General features: G+C 41.4%; 2 protein-coding genes across 7 annotated transcripts in view; one reads left to right on the top strand and one right to left on the bottom strand.

Annotated features, from left to right (window-relative positions):
* Positions 1-8,156, top strand: part of lrba (LPS-responsive vesicle trafficking, beach and anchor containing) — a 190,191-nt gene extending 182,035 nt beyond the window's left edge. For 3 of the 4 annotated variants that reach the window (XM_069689264.1, XM_069689263.1, XM_069689266.1), the window contains 4 exons: positions 1,210-1,311; positions 1,989-2,185; positions 5,570-5,721; positions 6,762-8,156. In XM_069689264.1, the coding sequence (XP_069545365.1) occupies positions 1,210-1,311; positions 1,989-2,185; positions 5,570-5,721; positions 6,762-6,852 (542 nt within the window). In that variant the 3' untranslated portion in view covers positions 6,853-8,156. The remainder of the gene's footprint in view (positions 1-1,209; positions 1,312-1,988; positions 2,186-5,569; positions 5,722-6,761) is intronic. The other variant, XM_069689267.1, reaches the window with a different exon arrangement.
* A 95-nt stretch (positions 8,157-8,251) lies between these two features.
* The window catches only part of dclk2a (doublecortin-like kinase 2a), a 41,540-nt gene continuing 29,195 nt past the window's right edge, over positions 8,252-20,596 (bottom strand). For 2 of the 3 annotated variants that reach the window (XM_069689271.1, XM_069689270.1), the window contains exons 7-17: positions 18,774-18,861; positions 18,527-18,635; positions 17,187-17,244; positions 16,660-16,779; positions 16,419-16,565; positions 16,207-16,340; positions 15,869-15,946; positions 15,124-15,220; positions 14,236-14,316; positions 14,010-14,123; positions 8,252-11,175 (exon numbers count right to left, since the gene is read on the bottom strand). In XM_069689271.1, the coding sequence (XP_069545372.1) occupies positions 10,402-11,175; positions 14,010-14,123; positions 14,236-14,316; positions 15,124-15,220; positions 15,869-15,946; positions 16,207-16,340; positions 16,419-16,565; positions 16,660-16,779; positions 17,187-17,244; positions 18,527-18,635; positions 18,774-18,861 (1,800 nt within the window). In that variant the 3' untranslated portion in view covers positions 8,252-10,401. Of the gene's footprint in view, positions 11,176-13,238; positions 13,339-14,009; positions 14,124-14,235; positions 14,317-15,123; positions 15,221-15,868; positions 15,947-16,206; positions 16,341-16,418; positions 16,566-16,659; positions 16,780-17,186; positions 17,245-18,526; positions 18,636-18,773; positions 18,862-20,596 lie in introns of those variants that run through there. The other variant, XM_069689272.1, reaches the window with a different exon arrangement.

The following is a 20,596-nucleotide window of genomic DNA, read 5'->3' on the forward strand; positions in this document are numbered from 1 at the left end:
CACTGCTGATATTCAGCTCGCCCGCTTGTTTGCGTTTTTACAAGAGAGTAAAGTGAGCTGTACGGTCTGTGGAGAGTCTCTCTGCTAAATCAAATTAAAGTTTAACAGTAGCTGTGGCTTTTATGAAAAAGAATCTGTCTTATTAGTCAACCTGTATTGAGTTTAATGTCATCTAATTAAATTAGAGAGAAAAACTACATTAAGTCAGGAAGACACTTCTCTTTCAATAGCACTTAAAATTGTTGCAGTATATTGAAAATAATATGATATCACTGGCATTTACTGTAAGGAATTTTTTAATATTGGAAGGTATTTTACTTAAATCACATCACTGAGCTATTTAATGATGTACATATTTTCGAGTGTTACTGCCATGGTCGTCCTCTTGAGCTGAACTTGACCTCCAACAGAAAAAAGATGGGGTCAGCAAAGATAAGACTGCTCTCTGAGCAGTGAACCACTACTGAACCATAAAGACACACACTGCTTCGCACCGCAGCATTCCAACTAAAACTTTGATAGTTTTACCAGATTTTTTTAATACAGCATCTGTCTGCAGTTAATGAATTTACATTTGTTGAAATGTAATAACGCAGAAAACTCGTGTGTGTGTGTGTGTGTGTGTGTGTGTGTGTGTGTGTGTGTGTGTGTGTGTGTGTGTGTGTGTGTGTGTGTGTGTGTGTGTGTGTGTGTGTGTGTGTCACAGACAGAGAAGACGGATGGAGAAGTAACAGGCGATTTTGTTTTGTCGCTCGCCCTGACAGTTCAAACCAAAACAAAATCACACAAACTTCAAGATTTGGACCGTAGCGCTCTCTCGTTCTCTCTGGCGCTCTCTCTCTCTCTGCGTCTAATGCAGAAACATCTGGATCCAGTGAAGGAAGTCAGGGGAAGAAGGTTTTAAACATAGGAGGAGGCCATGGTGACAAGTGCTGCAGAGGGAGAGCGAATGAGGGGAGAAATGTGTGTGCAAGACAACAAGTTGCAGTTCACACAGTATACATGCATTTAAAATAGAATAAAAAAAAACACTCTTTAAGCTGAAATAATTTAACACCAGTCTGGCATTTTTTTTTTTTTTCATTTCTTTCTAAGCTGTTATGAACAAATGTTCAGGGGGGGATTTTTTTTTTTTGCTCTGCTCCCTCTAGTGACCAAAAAGCGGTACTTTGTAAGTGATATACACAATTGTTTTGTGTTTTCTCCCAGCAGTGTTTACCACACCAAGGGCCATCCTTACAGGCCATGACTGCGAGGTGACTTGTGCAAGTGTGTGTGCTGAGCTGGGCCTGGTCATCAGTGGCAGCAAAGGTGAGACTGCTTTTCTCTCTAAACATGTCCACAATGTTACAAACATATGCCGTTATTAGTTTGAACACTACAAACAGACAAAGGACAAATGGTTTGCATATAATCCGAGGTAGGCACTAAAGAAAGTATATCTATACAGTTAAAATCATAATATAATATGTAATAAACATAAAATTGTCTAAAATCTGAGCTTGTAAGGGCGTCCCTAATTAAATGACCAAAGAATGTATAACATTGTGTATATTCTAACCATAAAGAAAAGTTGAATGTACACACTGTACAATGCACATAGCACAGTATACATACACATATATATATGTGTGTGTGTGTGTGTGTGTGTGTGTGTGTGTGTGTGTGTGTGTGTGTGTGTGTGTGTGTGTGTGTGTGTGTATATATATATATGTATATATATATGTGTATGTATAATATATATATATGAATACATGAGTTATTTTTTGAGTCATAATAAATGAGACATGGGACACATTTTCAAATAACTCAGAAAAAAAAATATTATTATAAGTATTATGTTTGAGTGTGAGTGTGTATAACTGCACCAATAAATATTACACAAAAATAAAAAAAATAAAAAATTTAAAATGAAAATGTTTAACTTGTTAAACATGAATTAAACCTCAAACTCAACATGCCTAACTTGTTGTCTCCGGTGTGTGCAGAGGGTCCTTGTCTGATCCATTCCATGAATGGGGACCTGCTGCGGACCCTGGAGGGCCCAGAGCGCTGCCTGCGGCCCCGCCTCATCCAGTCCTCCACCGAGGGACACTGCATGATCTACTATGACAAGGGACTGTTTTGTCTCTTCAGTGTCAACGGCAAACTGATGGGACACATGGAAGTGGAGGACAGCATTAAGGTAAGGAGGTGTCGATTTCTGCATGAGGGCACATAATGAGAGCTGCTTGCACATGTATGTCTGCACCCCATCAGTGTGGAGTCCCCGCACTGATTAAAGGCTAGGTTTCAGGTTGAGATCTGAGTAAGGTAAAGGTCGGCATGCCCCGGGACAAACTACAGCTTCACATCTCTCTCTCTCTCTATTTCACCCACATACACCCGACAAAATGGTTCTTTTGATCCAGAGCTCTGTTGTCAGGTCAAATTGCGGCAGTGGAGAACATTCCAGAGCAGTGGTCAGTCCTGGACACCGGCACCATTAACTACCCTCAAGCGCAGGACGGTACATTCCCCATTTCCCACATTTCCTCCCTTGTGGCCGGAGTGACACAAGATAGTGGCTACTACCTTTGGTTTCCCGACCCGTTGTTTCCGGTTTGGCCTGGGAAATGTAAGCCAGCTCTGACAGACAGCCACACGCCTGGTTCCTATTAAGAAACTCCTTGTGCCCGGACTCCTAACCTGCCAACACAAAGCCACAAATATACTGAAATAGTGATTGAGCGCATTACCGTGACTGCATAAGTAGTTTACGTTCAAGGTTTCTGAGTACTTTATTGTGTCTTTAAGGGAAACTAACGATGTTTCAGATACTGGTTGAGCTTTTCCCAGAGTTCCCTCTAAAGATGAAACTTGGGAACAGTGCAGGCTACTGCCTGCCTTGTCAGCTCTGCTCTGCTGTTGTAAATTCCAGCTATGTCAGATGGCATTAAGAAAATCCTAACATCTTGGAGTGAGTCTGAGAGCCTCGAACCCCCTCCCACTTCACCACTGTAGCTCCACCCTCCTGCTCTGAGACTCCAACAGTATTTAGTGCACTGGTGTACATACCAGAATCAATCTTCTTAGCCCTAGGAGCCTCAGCACAGTAGGACTCCAGGATAAATAAGTGTTTGTCCTGGCCTGCAGTGTACACTCAGAGAGAGAGAGAGCGAGAGAGTAGGACTGAGAATTTATAGGGGTCTGGAGTCAGAGGTTAGATGACAGGCTAACAGTCGGCATCTTAGTCTAATAGCAGAATCGGGTGACAGAAGCCATGCTGAATGGATTACATTCTTTTAAGTACTAGTATAACTCAGGCAGTGTAACCACTCCAGCAGTTTTTTCACTGCCTGCATCCGTGTAACAGGGGGATTAACAGCACCATAAATTCAATTTTTTTTTTTACCTTCTCCAGCCCCAAGAATCCACCCACTGTTCCCCGAGAGAAGTAGGAAATATGGGCATTAAAAGTGCATGTGTTTCTGCTGGAGTCATTTTTTAGTCATCCGAGCCCAGGTAGCCATCTTAGCCCCCACAGAGCCATCGGCCATCTTGTTTGACCGCCCCAGTGGCAGAGGACTGATTTATAATGTCTGTCTGCAGCCTCCTACCTGGCCAGGCTGACATGTCTGCCAGCTCTCCTGCCTCCTGCTGCGCTCCAGTAAGGTCATGCACTCTGCTAGTAGATACACAAGTACATTAATACAGCACAGGAACTGGTAAATACTTCAAAATAGATGAATATTGCGAAGTAATGTCTGGCTTTGACAGATGGTTAAATCAAGCTGTTCTAAAGAAAAACTTTTTTTTTTTTTTTTTTTTTTTTTTAATCAAATTATCATCTTTATTAAGAAATGGAACCTTTTGTAGTGACAAACCTGGAGAATGATCGCCCAAATCTGCAGTTTGACTCGGCTGCGCTGAGCATTTTAGCTTCATTCATCTCATTGTTTTGGTTTTCATAGCTTGTGACTGTTATAATTGAGGCTGCACAAGGCAGCTTTATTTCAGCAGAGAAGCTCTGATGAACACTCTGGTCACTGTGGGGTCGGACAGTTGACAGAAAAAGCTATTTGCCTTGGAGTCGTTTTGATGCCAAACCCTAGTGGCCCTCAGTGGTATCGCAGCTTATGGCATTTCTGCATTGGCCTCTGTTTTTTTTTTTCCAAAACCGGAGGCCACCTCCACCTTTAAATACTGTCAATAGTTGGTGTCCAATCAAATGCATTTAAATTAACTTTTTTTTTTTTTTAATTTTCAACCAAAGGTGGCCATTTTCTACTCGGTACACTGAGACATACATTTTCCCATGTACTATAATTCATCTGAAGTGCATTGATCATGACTGGCTCAAATGAGCATTGTCATTATCGCTGTTGTCAGATTAACTTTGAATGTTGATACGCCAGACAATGACTGTACTCACAAAGCAGACCCACAGCACACAAATCAAACCAGCGCTGCACTCAGTCATGCTCCATTCCCGGCCATCTTGGATGATGATCTAACGTGGCAATTAGGCTGGAGTGACTCTCGTGGCCTCCCGCCAGAGTGCGAGCGCACCACAGTGTGACCACTTTGTATCCGTCTCTGTGTGCGAGCGCCTTCACATGCGAGTTTGGGCCTGAAAGTGCGTGCATGAAAAGAATGAGAAACAGAGCTCATTCAACTCGGTGTGGAAATTGCACTAAAGTTATTTTTATACAAAACATTTGCTTAATTTAAGCTACAGTTTTCCCTCCGTCTGATCTACGCGGTGCTTCTCTTGAAGGTTTATTTATGTTTTCCTTCCCAAACCAAGTCCCTGAAAATGACTTGTTCCAGCTTTAAGTTTCATTTTTACATTTAATGTGATCCTGATTCAACACACATGCCGCTGCTGACTGAAGTGAATCACGGCAAAGCGGCCGCAGCTGAAGGACGTCGGACTCTGGTGTCACGGAACCACAAACGACAAAAGCTCTGAATTAGCGTCATTTGCTGCTTTTAGAACTTACATTCTGCCTCGTCATTTCATCAGCTACGCTTTCCTGCTGATTGATGCTCCTGACTGTTTCAGTTTCGGCTTCCACTCTGCACTGTGCCCATAATAGACTCCAGCACATGACTTGATTTGTGTACATCTGATTCCCGGGGGAGCCATTCAGCTGCTACAGTTTGCAGGAAAAGCAGATGAGACGAGTAAATCTCAGAGCCTCACTGTGGGGAGCCATCTTTGTTGCGAGTCGGGGTCTGTGTACAGAAAGCCCCAAAGGATGGCAGCGCTGACCTGGGATCTTTTGTCAGATCACACGACCTCGCAGTATGAGCTTTACTTTGACAGTAGAGATAAACTGGTCCCAGATCACCAGGCATATTCAGAGACAATTTATGCATGTGGTTCTAGGTTGAAGAGCTTTGCTGCCATGTTTTTCTTCTTTTTTTTTTTTTTTTTTTTTTTAGCACCGAAGTAGCTTTACTACTAGAAAACGACACCCAACTCTGAAATCTCTTCTAATGTTAATAAGCTTTAATGAATGCAACATCTTTTGGAGCTCGTTAAAAAGTTAAATAATGAACGCTTTCTGTTTGTCTTTGGCAGGCCATGCTGCTCAGTCGTGACGGCCAGTACCTGCTGACAGGTGGTGATGGAGGTGTAGTGTCTGTCTGGCAGGTCCACGACCTCAAACAGCTGTTCACCTACCCGGGCTGTGACGCAGGAATCCGCTCCATGGCCATGTCGCATGACCAAAGGTAACGAGCGCACACACACACAGAAACACTTCCATAAAAATTGCCTGCAACCAGCGGTGGAAGAAGTATTCTGATCCTTTACTGAAATAGATGTTGCAATGCTGAAATAAAAGAATTATAATATTATTATTAAATATGAAAAATAAAAAAGTAATTACTGATATTAGGAAGAACAAAAACATGTTGTCAAGTGGTGACAAAGATATGTGATGGTGGCAGGATATTTTACACTTTAACGATAAACTTTTATTAACTTTAAATAACAAGTACAAATAGAACCATTTCTAAATTACCCCAATCATTTCTTTCTGCATTATTTTCAAGTTTCATGTAGGCCAAGATATACACCAATATGTGAAAGGCCAATAGCGGCCGATAAAATCGACCAATCCGATAAATCCTATTCTTTTTTTTAGTAAAAGTACAGAAGTGTTCCTGCACTTAAAGCGAGATGATTTATTGTGACTTTTAATTAACTCGATAACACAATATTCCTTTTACAAATAAAGATTGAATTCAAAAGCAATTAAACATCCTGTTGCTCAGGTCAGTACACTCAGGGTTTTTGCTGCTAAAGCCTTATTTGGTGGCTAATAAATAATTTTAGCAAATATTAGACAGCTATTTCTGTCTAACTGACATAATTGAGGTTTCACATTATGACTCATCTTTTTTTTCTGCTGTTACCATTTACTGTCATTCTGCAGTAAATGGTGAATACTGTGGCTGGTACTGAGAAAAAGTTACATACAGTACTCCTCATTACACAGGTTACACTATATATTTTATAATTCTATGGATGATGTAAGAATATGTAAGTAGCATTTTAATATTGTGGCTGATCAAGCCAATGGAAGTACAGTATTTCATACAATATATTCTTCTGAGATGATCATACATTTCTGAAATATAGTGGGGTAAAAATGACAGTTGTTCCCTCTAGAATGCAGAAAAGAGAACACATTAGGTAGACTTGAATATTCAAGTTCACAGCTAATTAAAATAAAACTCCTCCTGATGTTCTTCTTCACTCCCCTCAGGTGCATCATCACCGGCATGGCATCTGGAAGTATCGTCCTCTTCTACAATGACTTCAACAGGTGGCATCACGAGTACCAGACCCGGTACTGAGGTGAAACCAGCAGACTGACTAAACAGAAAAACTCCAAATGGTTGCAAGTGTGAACTCTTATCAAAGGCACTATTCTGTCTCTGTCCTGATATCCTGAATGTATCTCACTGAAAGAAGAAAAAAAATACACGTGTCCTGTTATAGTAAAAGAATCAAACTATTTTTAAAAAGGGCATTGCTATATTTTGTAGATCAGATAGTAAATTTTCATATAAATCTTGGGGTGGGGGTTATGTTATTAAATCTATTTTTAGCTGTAAGAGTCTATTTTCATCTCCTCCAGAAAAAAAAAAAAAAAAAAAAAGAGGGATTTGTGGGGAGTTAGTGAGAACCTTTTCTCTTGATCCAAATATTTGTGTACTTTAGGGTGAATGATTTTTTTTTTTTCTGTAGGTGTGTGTATGTGGGGAATAATTATTAAGCTATCATTCACTCTAACATGCTTTTTCCTGTTTTGGCAACACAGCAGGTAGATATGAAATGTTTGAATACATAATAAATGTACTGGATAGAAGGAGAAATGAAGAGGGATATAAATATCTATATATAATGTTTAAATGTAGTCCTCCATATTTAAGATTGCTCTTCCCTCTGTACCTCTGTGCTTGCTAAAAGATTGCGTTTTCTGTGCATGGCTCACCACTCATATAAACATATCAGTGCAGATTTCTCGCATCATTATTTAATACTTCAAAACACAAAACTTCCCTGCATCAGTGACGTTGAAAATCTGTGAAGGAGTCAAAACTTTACATTTATTTCCTAACTGACTGAAGATGAAAGTAGGGAATCATTTTTTTGTTTCTAAAATAGGAACCTTGATTTTAATGTATGATGGATAAAGTGAAGGTTTGAGATTCTAATTTTTTACATGAATAAATACAAATCGTGTGTCATGACATACCATACCTAGTGTCTAAACCAGCGTAGCACCTTCAAAGTCCTCTTCGAGTCTAGTCTCCAAAGCAGCTAAGAGCAAAGTGAGATGTACAATGAAAGGAAGGACTTTCCCGTTTGTCTTTTCGCTCCCATCAGTCGAAATCACGGAATGAGTGATGATGTTCAGCATGGAAATGCTAATGACACATATTCCTTCGGTCCTGTGTTAAAACAAGTGTCCAGTTGTATCGTTGATTTTCAGGAAACATTCCTTTCTTTAAAGTTTGTGCTTTGATGTGGTTTGAATCTCCAGTTATACGGGAACTACTTTTATCTATCTACCAATATATTTTTTTTTTTGCAATCATTTTGGAGTGTTTTGTGTGCCGAGTTCTGACAATAAAATTGAATTTTATAACTTGAACTCTTCTTGGTGTATTTGTCATCAGGCATCACCAAGAGTGCACAGCACCCTCTGGTGGTCAACCTCTGCTCACACACATTCCCCACAAACAAATATTGATTTGAAGTCTTTATTGCATTTACAGTTTTTTTGCTGAACTATTCCAAAATAGTGGGACATTAAAAGCAGCCGCTCTATGCCTAAGGAAAAAAAAACATGAATCCAGTTTGACATATGTGATCTAGCTCTTTAAACTGTCTTTTCATACACATTTTCCCTTTACAAACAGCTATGATAAAGCATTTGTAAATCTAGTTCGATTACATTTACATAGGAGAAACTAAATGACATTGTGTACCAACTTGACTTTGTGTATGAGAGGGTTTCGTCTCGGGGAGAAAGGAAGAGGGAGAGGACTCGTGCAGCGGGAAGTCCTGAAGAGGTGAAGAGGCTAATGAACCACTGGAGGAGGGAGTTCAAACGAGGACAAATCACTTTTAAATTGATATGATTCGGAATGCGGGATATCGTTTGTCAGCCAAGCTGGTTTGGATAAAGGCATCATTAAACTATGAGCTGTAAGCCAGTGATCAGGTACAAACCTGTCACTGTGACAAAACTATTTTTCTTATAAATCCAACAGACCAAAAACCTGAAGTGAACACTGAAAGGACAGTGTTGATGAGTTTCACGCTGCCAACAAGAGTACAGCGTTATCAGGACAAAATTACACCAACTGGTAAACGTGTCATCTCTGTGCGATACTTTAATCGTAGCTGTGTTCAATTTGGATTTGATAAATTACAGTTCATGAAAAGCAAATCTGGTGTTTGGTTTTAATGTCTGTTGGATCTGTTTCCCCTGTTTTTATGTACAGCAGCTCTGACTGCTCAAACGCACATGGAAATACAAACCTTCAAGTTTCAGGTGGACAGCTTGGGTTCATCACACTGTGTACAGACACTGTGAGGACACCAAATAATACAAACATTCAGGGTGTGACTGGAAGTGAAAGCATGACGGTCATTCAGTGGGTGAACAAAATAATCTGCTGTACCTAATGGGCTTTTATAATTTACAAAGACTGCCTAATTGGTTAAAAAAAAAAACAACAACATGTTTTTCCCACTTACATCAGGTGGTTTCTAGACATGCAAAGAGTTTTAGGTTCATTTGCGCAGATTTAAACTTTTTTTTTTTTTATTGCAGCTACTGAAACATAACAGCAGTATGTTCATGTCCATAAACCACTTGTGGAGATGTTCCCCAAGGGTCACCAGATAAATCTGAAGTGGTTGGCAGAAGATGAAGAACAGGATAGAAGAGCTGAAGAGCACATTAACGCTACACACATTTTTTTTTTTTTGGTCATGTTTTCTTTTTCCCTTTGTTGAAAAAAAAGTATTTAAGTTAAATAATCCGAGCCTCTGGTCAAAATGGTAACCACGGATAAACATGCGCATTTTATTGTGAAGGATCACAAACTATGAAGTTTGGGAACTACTGAACCAGAGCTAACTAATTAAATATCTTGTAATTTGAGTGGACATACCCTACAACATGCATGTGGATAATATTCACCACTTTTACATTATTTCAAAAAGCAGAAACACAGAAGTAGAGCTGAAACTGTTTAAAAACGCTGATTCATTTGATAAATTAAATGGACATTACTGTTATTTTGCTCACCCACTGTGACAGTAACACTCAGGAAATTGTAAATTAGCTGTTACCATCCGGATGGCTACACTACAGGCAGCTAGTCTAGTAAATTCAGAGTGTTGGTATGCAGATATATTTGTATTATGGACATACAGTTCTGTCCCTCTGCTAAAACAACAAGAGTTCACGATAAGATCTGTTTGCTCTGAACAACTATTTACAAAAGGGCCACTAAATGGGACACTAAATAAGAGAAAGAATTCACATTAATGTGATACAGTAATGCATGACTTCAAAAGACAAAACCACTCAGAACAGTGATATTAAGTTAATTCCCTTTCTCCACTAATAAATAAAGACAAATACAGACAATCGACAAGACTCCTCAGAAAACGCCTCGTATCCTCCGTCTCGTGACGAGTGGGATAAGAATGAGAAGACGTGGATGTGGCAGTCACTGGCTCAGTTTACAGGTAATAATAAATGCTTAATCTGGTGGTTTTTTTTAGCCTCCTCGTGACGTGCTTTCTCCTCTGTACGTGGAAAGAGAGGGAGTGGGAGGGGGGAAGGGGGGGGGGACTGGCTGCTGAAATAGACAAACCATTTAGATTTTCTCCACAAGTTCTTCAAGGCCGGGAGAAGGAGGGCCATCGGGAGAGGGCGGGGTTGTGGATCTGGGAGGTGTAGAGGGAGGAGAGGGGAACAGGGTTGGATGGATGGGGGAGGGCGTGGAGGGTTCTTGTTTTGTCGGGAAAGAGAGCGGGAAGAACACGACGGGTTGGATGGGGGAGACGGGGCGGGGGGACGCTTGTTTCGTGGGAGAGAAAGACTGGGATGCTGCTGGTTCGGTGGGAGAAGGGGCATTTTGGGCCGGTTTGATCAGAGGTGATGGGGAAGGACGGGAGACGGGCGCGCCGGTAAACAGAGCGGGGGGACGAGAAGGCGTGGGAGGCTCCAAAGATGAGCAGGGAGCAGCTGAGGGTGACGTCGGTGACGTTTCTACTTCAGGAGGGGAGGAAACGGGCAAAGGAGCTTCGGCAGTGGGGGAAGGGGAGAACTGAAGCGAACTTATAGGACCACAGGGAGGCAGATCGAGCGTAGCAGCTAACGGGTGGCTGTCGTATGGCGAGTGAGAGCAGGGAGATCTAGAGGTGGGTGTAGCATCCGGCTCAGCAGCCGCTCCAGTCTTGGTGGGTGAAGCCAGCTTGTCAGATTTTGGTACTTTGGCACATGGTGCCCGTTTGGTTGGAGAAGCTGGTTCGTCTGGGAGAGCAGATGGGACTTTGTCTCCAGCCAGTAATGGTGGACACGGCACTGTTTGTGGCCCTGGACAACAACGAGCGGTGAGCTGAAGGGTCTCCTTATCTAGCACCGTATTCTGGCAAAACAAACAGACAAACCATCAGCTTGATACTCACACTATGTATCTGTTAACATCAATCAGAACACACAGAGAGAGAAGAATAGATATTGTGGGTCAATCTACACTGAATTGAGGACACCTCAGTCATTTAACATCATTAATCCTTGTGTGTTGTCCTATGAATAATAGTCTAGCTGGGATTTAATCTTTTTATTCCTAAAATCATTAACTACTGACCCAATTTTGTATTTTTTTTTTAGTGAGCTCTATGAAGTAACAACACGTGATGAAACACACTAATGGAAATGGACAAAAAATAACTGAAAGATGGTTCAACAAAAGGACAGTATGCCACGAGAAGGCATGTCAGATCGTCAAGTGCTACTCTGCAGAGAAAGGGCAAATGAGAAAGGGAACGTTTACTTTGTCAGTCGACAGATGAATAAATTGTTATTTTGTATGAACGAGAACTGAACTTGTTAACTTGTGACTGGCAGACAAAAACAACAACAAAAAAAGTAAACGCAACGTTGCTCGTTTGCCCTTTTTGCTGAATCTCAGCAGCAGAAGAGACGAGGCGGAGCGTTAAGTGTTAGTACATACCATTGCCTTGGAGCTAATTCAGAGGGACCAAATGCAGGGGGTGGAGGAGAAGCAAAAAGGGACAGAGACTCGTCTTACTCACAGCTTCACAAAATAAAAATCAACACAACAAGCATGGCGGCCAGTGGACAGTTGTTCCAGCTCAGTGCTGCTCTGGTATTTCAGGTCATTAAAACATATTTCAAACCAAGTGATTGTGTATTTTTAGAGGCCTGAGTTGGAACAAAATGTTAAAGACTCTATAAAGGACTAATTCAGGCAAAACACATGTCAAGTGAGTGCTGAGCCATATTTACATACCACTCAGTGGATTGAAGGGGTGGTTTTAAATTTAAATGGTTTTTCTTTTTAGATACCCTGCTTTTAAAGGACAAGTCTGGCATTATTCTGTATTTTTTTTATTGTCAACAAATCCCGTAAAATGACTAAAAAAACACAAACGACGAACTATCGTCTGGTTAGCAAGATTCATTGTTGTCCAGAAACTATTAAAAACACACCAGTGAGCCACATTGCAGCGCTGATGGTATGTTCATTTATTATCATAAATGTGGACGCTGTAGTTTATGTTGAATCAATCCCATATAAACTAATGCTGTAAATAATCCATATTGCACCAAATATTTATTACTGCCTGGTTGCAAAAAAAACCAAAAAAAAAAAAGTTGCACCGGTTGTTCCTGTTTGCAGTACTGTTTGGAACCGTTTAATAAATAATTGAGCACTTTTAAAAAGCTGTCTGTCTGTCTGGATTTGTGGACAACAAATAAAATACATAACAACCTGGGCTTATTCTTTAAAATGCGCAGAGGAATCTGAAATCCAAGGAAATGAAGCCAGTTTGCATCCATCTCTGCAAATTTGGACAAATCAAGTGCCAGCACAGTTCTTCATCTTCTCCTCAAGATGGCGCCAGAGTATTGTAAATGCAAAAGACTGCTAAGCAATCCATCACAGGATTTGAGGCTTTTAACAGTACGTTTGGAATTAGATCATGAATAACTAAATAAATACAGAGAAGGACGCAAATCACACCAGTGTTGCATTAGCTCGCGTTAGCAGCGTACACATGCTATTAAAAACCTCAATGACAACACGATCAAACAATACATCCTAGGAAAAACGGTGTTAATCACGTCCCAACACAAATGGAGGAAGATGTAAGTGAAGGAGCAGAGTGACGAGTGTTTGTGAGGTCCACGTCAGTTGAGAGCAGTTAGTGAGAGCAGTTACTGCAGCTGGCGGCCTAAGAAGAGGAGCAGGAGGCCTGAGATGAAACAGGAAGGAAGGAAGGGGAAGGGAGGGTGAGGAGTGGGAGGCGGGAGTTATTAAGGAGGAAGAGGGCGAGCGGAAAGGCGATGGCTGGAGAGGAAGGAGTTGGGAGGAGGGTGGGGGGAGAGGAGGGGTATAAAGTGTGTACCCGGCTCTCAGCTCCAGGCGTCCCCTTTAGTCCTGGGTCAGGTGAGGGAGGGGTGAGGATGAGGGAGGAGGAAGAGAATGGAGAGGAGGAGGAGGAGGAGGAGGAGGAGGAGGAGGAGGAGGAGCCGAGGTCAAGGCCAGCATTCACACCTCGAACTGTCAAATGAGATTTACAACAAGGTGAGGCTCTTTGCATCAAATCAAATTTCTAATCAAAGACCCCCCCTCCTCCCTCTCCCCCGACGACCCCCCCATAGGCTGATGGGCGGTGTGACCTCACGAGACGAGGAGAGGAAGTCAAACTGTACAACTGGAAATGAGGCTTGAAACAGACAGAATGGAAGGACGTGACAGCTACAGGAATGAAGGCTTTCCTTTATCCCTTCTCTAAAATCCCGTCTGACATGCAGAAGAAGTTGTTTACAACGTGTCATTAATGTCTTCTTGGACGATGATGAGGCCAGATACTCCTGGCCAAGTGATTTAGTGGGCGTAAGATTGATATCAAGTAAAATAGAAGGAGCCCGATCTTCAGTATTTGGGTCAAACGTTTACAGTCACGCTGTAAATGTTTGGAAAAGGGCCTGACATGTTCATACCACTGCAGGCATCTCGCCAGTTCTGACTAAAGTCATGTCAAAACCTCCACGCTGCAGATATGTGAGGTCACTGACAAGTTCATTTCATGAAGGTCAGAAGATTTCAGCTCTAAAAAAGTACCGCAGTCAATGTAAGAAAGCTCGGTAGAAATATTCCAAACACACAGATAGAATCATGAATTGTTCACATGTTGGTTTTGTTGGATTTTTTTTTTCTCAGGTGCTTACCATGATGACCGACACCCCAGCTGTGGTGTTGTTGTGCTTTGGCGTTGTGTTAAAGTGCGTCTTCAGTTTACCTGTCACCTCCATCTTCATATTGTTCTCCGTGATCGCGTCGTCCTGTGTCCGCAAACACAAACAGGAATCCGTGTTAATTCGCAAAAGTGACGCTGCACTTCAGGTTTGTGTTCACGCATACATGCAAATACACACAAACGGCGTCAAAGACTACCGTGACCCATGCGTGCGAGAGGACGTCTCGTGCCGTGTATCGAGCCTCGGCGTTGACCTGCAGCATCTTTCCGATCAACTCCTGCAAAAAAAAAAAAAACACTTTTCGTTTGGTTCAGCATTCAATTGAAATGTCTTTTAAATTTAATATGCACAGTTTTTGTGGGACATAAAAGTTAGCGTGTAATCAATATAATGCAGTCCAGTACGTCATCATCACCCGGTGCGACCACAATAATAAATAGATGAAATAGAATCAGCACTTCTCTGACTGACTGAACTGAAAATGTTTACGTTACATTTACGGCAGAGCTTTTGTATTAGATCGCTCTTCATATTTTGAATAAAAAAAATTAAAAAAAATGACTGTACCTCACAGTATCTACAGATGATGAACATATTTGTACACGGGTATTCACAAAATCGTGTACACAGATGGTCTCTAGATAAATTCACCCAGTATCACTCAGTATGCACATTGTTTCACGCTGCAGCGTCGAAAGCTGTGCACTCGTCTGCAATGACGGGACCACTGACATAGAGGTGGGTTTAATTAGCAGTTTGGTCTTGCACGCTGAGAGCGGCCTGTCACCTCAATACATGACATTAATTTAGAGGGCTGGAGGGGTTTCTGTGTCCTTTAAGCAGACAGTAGTCATTACAGGAGTGTGAAGCATGTGGGTTTACATGGTGTGTGTTTAAACTGTAACATTTGGAGACCCTTTTTCAGACTTTTTACAGCCACATCATCCAGTCAGCCTAAGAGTTAGGATTGGACCAGGCATTGGATAGTGTAATCCTCCGACAAAATGAATGGGATCAATAGACAGTAAATGAATCAAAAGTGACTTCAACAAATATTAATGTTGTGTGTGTCAGTGGTGCCAACCTTAGCTGAGTCAGTGATGTTGTCCCAGTAAGGACTCGGGAAGTCCAGCCGTCCCAGAAGGATCTGGTCGAAGAGGTCCTCCTGCAGGTTATTCTCACTGTATTGAAAGGCACGCAGACACTCAGCAAAAATTCGAAATGCATGACTCAGCAGACGCGGCATACATCTAGATTATGGAAGAAACTGCACCGTCTGTACAGTACTGCACTTTGCATTATAATGAACAGCCTGTCCCGTAACCTTACCCTTCATTGTGTGGTTATTGTAATAACCATGAAGTGCTGTAGATTAGATATGGGTCACGTTGATAAAAGCCAAATGCCATCCACACAATGACTGCTGGATAACAATCCTGAACACAACAACTAATCTCACAAACAGTTCACTTATGTAGCACCGGATAATTGAGAGGTATGAAAATGAAAATGCCAAAAAAATATGACGATGATATAAGTCTGTTTAATATGTAAATCCCTCGCTGACATTTGATCATTATTGATTTAAACTGAAATCCCGTTGTCCCTACTTATCTATATCAGTAGTCATTTCAGCATGTTTTGATAACGCTGATGGCTTATTGCTGAAACGAGTCGGGTTTTTTTTGGCCAAATTAAATGGCAACATATTGATCTGCGAGTGCCGGTATCGTGCTCTTTTAAAAAAAAAAAAAAAAAACTGAAATCCACCATATTTGTTTGTTACAGGTTTAAACTGTGAGTTTTATTCAACAATATGAACTGAGCACCTTCTAAATGGAGGGAAGCCACACAGAAGGATGTAGGTGATGACACCTGCAGCCCAGATATCCACCTTCAGACCATAACTGTGGGAAGAGAGCAGAGAGATGGAGACAGAAAAGGTCAGGGAAGGATGTAACTAAATAATTTACATCAAACCATCTACATCACCCCAGTATTCCAAATACAGTTGATGACCGACCGGAAATAAAACCATAAACAACATTTCGACTAACGACAAGGTTTTCAATCTACCTTAATGACATGCATGTTACTCTATGACGAGCCCTTTCCCCAGTAATCCCAACACTGAAAACACCACATTCTGCCAAAACATCCATCTTACCCTGACTCAGAAATAATTTCTGGAGCCACGTATGTCGGAGTACCACACACAGTGTACAGGGGTCCCTCCACTACCGTGGCCAGGCCAAAGTCTCCAAGTTTTAATGACTTGGTGCCATCCGGGTACTCAAACACCTGAAATGAAGTATTCAGTTTGAATCCACGGAGCAGCTGGATTTGTAGAAAAATAAAAAGGTGTTTGTAAATGTATACCAGCAGGTTCTCTGGTTTAATGTCTCTGTGGACGATGTTCATGCTGTGCAGGTACTTCAGAGCCCCGGCGAGGTTGTAGACCATGATGCCGGCGTCTCTCTCTGTGTATTTGGCGGAGGAGGTGATGGCATCGAATAAATCTCCTCCCTGTGAAAACATCAGTGGAGTTTTTATGTAGCAAAGCAGACGCAGAGATGACGAGCGTGACGTGATATTAGCCCCCACGTAGCCAGCGTCGTACCTTGACCAGCTCCATGACCAAGTACAGTTCAGGGGGCGTGTCCACCTCCTCAATCAGCATGATGATGTTTGGGTGTTTCACCTTCCGCAGCACAGCAACTTCACTCTCTATGAGGTGCTCCTGGATACAAGCGCACACAAATAGTCCATGTGAGCTACTGAACGCGCCGCAACACAGTATGTACACTCACCTATTATGCTAATAGAAAGCTGCTGCTTTGTTGATTGGATTTGAATTGGTGTCAAGAGTATGGGATTTATTGTGCGCCCTTGTCTGCATGTGAAAGTGTGAAGATAATTTGAGTCAGGAGGTGAATAAATCATCGCCAAAGATCAAAGATCCACATGTGATCCTGTGCTGTGTGTGTGGGTGTTAATAATACACAGCGGAACACTAACACATGACTCTTCCTTCCTGGCGTGTGCAGATAGAACATATATGGCCCCGACAGACACGCATACACAAAGAGAGAAATAGGAGGAGAGAGGACAAAAAAAAAAAAAAAAAGAGAGAAAAGGAGGTGTAACCTTTCCACTACACTTGGCTTTGTCGATGATCTTCAGAGCGAACTCCTTCCCTGTGGACCTGAGCAGAAACAGTGCAATTAGGGCTAACAATAAATAGCTGCACTGACGCTGCAACAGTGTCTGTAATTCCAATCAAGTGCTCACAGGAGAGCCTCAGTTTTGGTGCGCGGGAGCTGTGCCGCAGAGTTATTGGATAGCTGCACGAGCACAGTTTATAGAGCAAAGATACACAGCAGATACAGGCAACAAGAATCTGAGAACACATACTTCAATGGTAACGCAACACGAGGATGGAGACTGGTGCTCAGAACTGGTTGAAAGTTTCCAAGTCATTTCCGAATCTGACCACACCCGACATCAGTGCGGCCGTAGCCCACGGGGACGGCTGCAGCAAGATGTGAAGTTAAACCACTGACCTTCAGCGTTAATTTAAATCCAACTTGGAGGTTTTCAGAATTTGTTTTAAATGCAAAAATGGTTGCCCAGCCACGCTGAACGGCGGACCAGTTAGCGACCGGCATCAGTGGTGAAATTGGGTTCTGGTTGGCACCAGGCTAACTGTGGAGCACTGTTTTGTTAAGCAGTAAAGGATGATATGCAAGCAGGGTGCTTGTATATCATCCTTTACTTCCACCGACACGACAACTTAATGAAAACGCACATTCCTGTCAACAGTTTCCCTGACGAAGAAATGTAGCAATGCATGATGTTGTGTACAGTCCTGGTTGGTGTAAATAGATCTATTAATGGTTATAATGGGCATCAACACTTTTCAAAGACATCTCACAGTCTCCATTTAAGACTATAAGCTTTGACCGAAAGCTCACACAACTAATAAACAGACCTTTGAGCTTAGATTATCTTGATCACGTCCACTGAAGTGGCTTTGTGAATGTTTTAGGATATTTTTCTGGGCCTCAAGGATACGTACAATATATTTTGGGTAAGAAACATAGGATGTAAACATAACCTGATTGTTCACAAGAGTTTTCACAGGATACCTTTAACCACTGTCTATGAAGGTGTTTAAGATGAGAGCACACACTCACACCCACTTGACAGCCTCCCTCTTAGCATTATCTTCCCTGTCTGCCTGGGCAATGTGTTAACACAGAGATTAACAGGCTAATGAAGTGAAATCACTGCTGGCTTTAATCCATGGGATATTTCTGTCCCCACAATGCCCGTCACCAGCACTCAAACTCCTTGACTTGGCCCTGACCACACGTGATGCATATTTCATTAAGCTGTGTAAAAAGGGACACCGCTGTGCATTCACTGCAGACTGCTGCCAACTGTGCATTTAACATTTCCAGCCTGATTAAATGTGTATCACTTACCTCTCCACACACTCCTTCACCACAGCAAAGTTGCCGTCTCCAATTACCTTTCCAACCTTGTATTTTTCCAAGATGTTGGAGGCCGGCAAGTATCGATTCCCGTTAACTTCTGAAGAGAGATGGACGTTACAACGGGCAGGAGGCAGGTTTTGTTAGTTGATTAAACTATCTTTTGGCAGAAACTCAAAGTTCTCAGACTGAATTAAGGTACAACATGCTGTGCAAAATTACACAGAGGAGAATGTACCTTCTGGGCTCAGCTGATTGGTTTGCTCCTGGTGATTGTTCAACGAGCCGTTTACATTTGAGGGGGAGACCTGATGTGACGGAGGGACCTGCAGGATCCAACACGAAACAACGATAGAGATGAGCGCTCAGGCCTCATCAACACTCACACAAAACAAGCAGAGAAATTACCATGGCAACCTTAGCGCCACCAAAACATGCTGCGCATGGATGAAACAATGATAGTTTATTATTTTTGGGTCAGCTTTCAATGGCTTTGATTGGTGACATTTTCTCGCGTAGAAATGCTTTAGACTGCACAAACAGGACACATTACATAAATTAGAAAGCTATTCGGGAAATGTTAATCAATTTTATGTTCAATTGTTATTTATTCATAAAAATAGCTGTAAACTCAATCTGAATTTGTTTAAAAAAAAAAATTCTAGGATAACATACTCAATCAAGCATGTTGCTAACAAACGTAACATTTTTAAACTGTACCAAGCGCAGGTTAATCCAAAAATAAACATGAATATTCATCCAACAGTGAGGTAGGTCTAAAAAAAGGTTGCCCTTCAAAATGTACAAGGTGTCACAGGTACTGGAACCCACCTCCTCCATATCCACTCATCACTGCACATAAAACCGTCACAGCTCCGAATGAATGATTCATTGGTTAATGTCATTTCTGCAGAGCGCAGCAATGGATATTTTCAGCATTTTATGGCTCCTTTTCTTTCTTTTTTTAAAATGTCAGCATTAAATGTGTGACACCTGCAGTAAAATCAGACAAGTGATCTTTTCCATTATGTACAGTAGTGCTTTTGTCCCTTACTGCAACATAATGTACATTACCTTACTGTAAGGATCTATTATTTAGTCTAAAAGGGTAGCCCTCTAGGATCACAGTGGTAGGTGGGACAGCTTCAAGGTTCTCGTTATGGCTAGATACATAAAAAAAAAGCTTTTTCCTCTGATATATGACTTTATCTGACTGTCTGAGGGTGAAGGAGTGAGCTCAGACTGTGTCATTAGTATCCTTGCGCTTCCTCATTTTTTTTTTTTTTTTAAATTTTTTTTTAAATAATCTAATAATCTTTACCAGTGAATTTAGAAGTTGTCAGTGAATCATAAAAACGTAACATCTTGCTAAATTAATGTGGATGGAAAAGTCTTTGACTGGGCTTACAGAGCAATGGTGCAACAGTGGAGAAGGCTTGCCAGCTGGCTGGATCATTCTGAAAATGTAGTGTGGGACTTATACAAAGCTTACAGATGACTCCATCAATAAATCAGATTAGAACTTCAAACTCAACCAAAAATACATTGTAGAGCTACAACATGGGAGTAGGTCATACATGACTGTCAGCCAGTGACTTGATAACTTCATTTGACATAGATTTATTTCTTTTCATGGTAAGTAGGTCGTGCAATCTTGCCTCATCCCGTCCTTTCGAGAAGACCCTTAATGGCACTAACTTGTCTCAGTTTGAAACCTGGGGTCTCTGACGGGGCAAACCTGCACTGAAACCAATGGATTCACACCAATCCACTAATTAACAGTATGTTAATACTTCAAGAAACAATAAAGCAGAAAAATGGATGACAGAAGACTATATGGTAAAACATATGGCTGTAAACAATGTATGTCACATTAACTGGAAAAAAAAAAAAAAATCAGCTTTTTTTTTATGAAAAAGGAAATGCATTCAACATGTTTGTTAGGCCTAAATAATACACATAAAATATTTTGATGAAAAATTCTGAATGTAAACAGAACCTTTAATTAGTAATAAACTTCATAATAAACCTTTAATTTCCTCCACATCTTATTCATATAAG

Source organism: Brachyistius frenatus, unplaced genomic scaffold (assembly GCF_029030835.1).
Source record: "Brachyistius frenatus isolate BFR_SWC_R1_liver_20210118 unplaced genomic scaffold, ASM2903083v1 Contig_7, whole genome shotgun sequence".
Lineage (NCBI taxonomy): Eukaryota > Metazoa > Chordata > Actinopteri > Embiotocidae > Brachyistius > Brachyistius frenatus.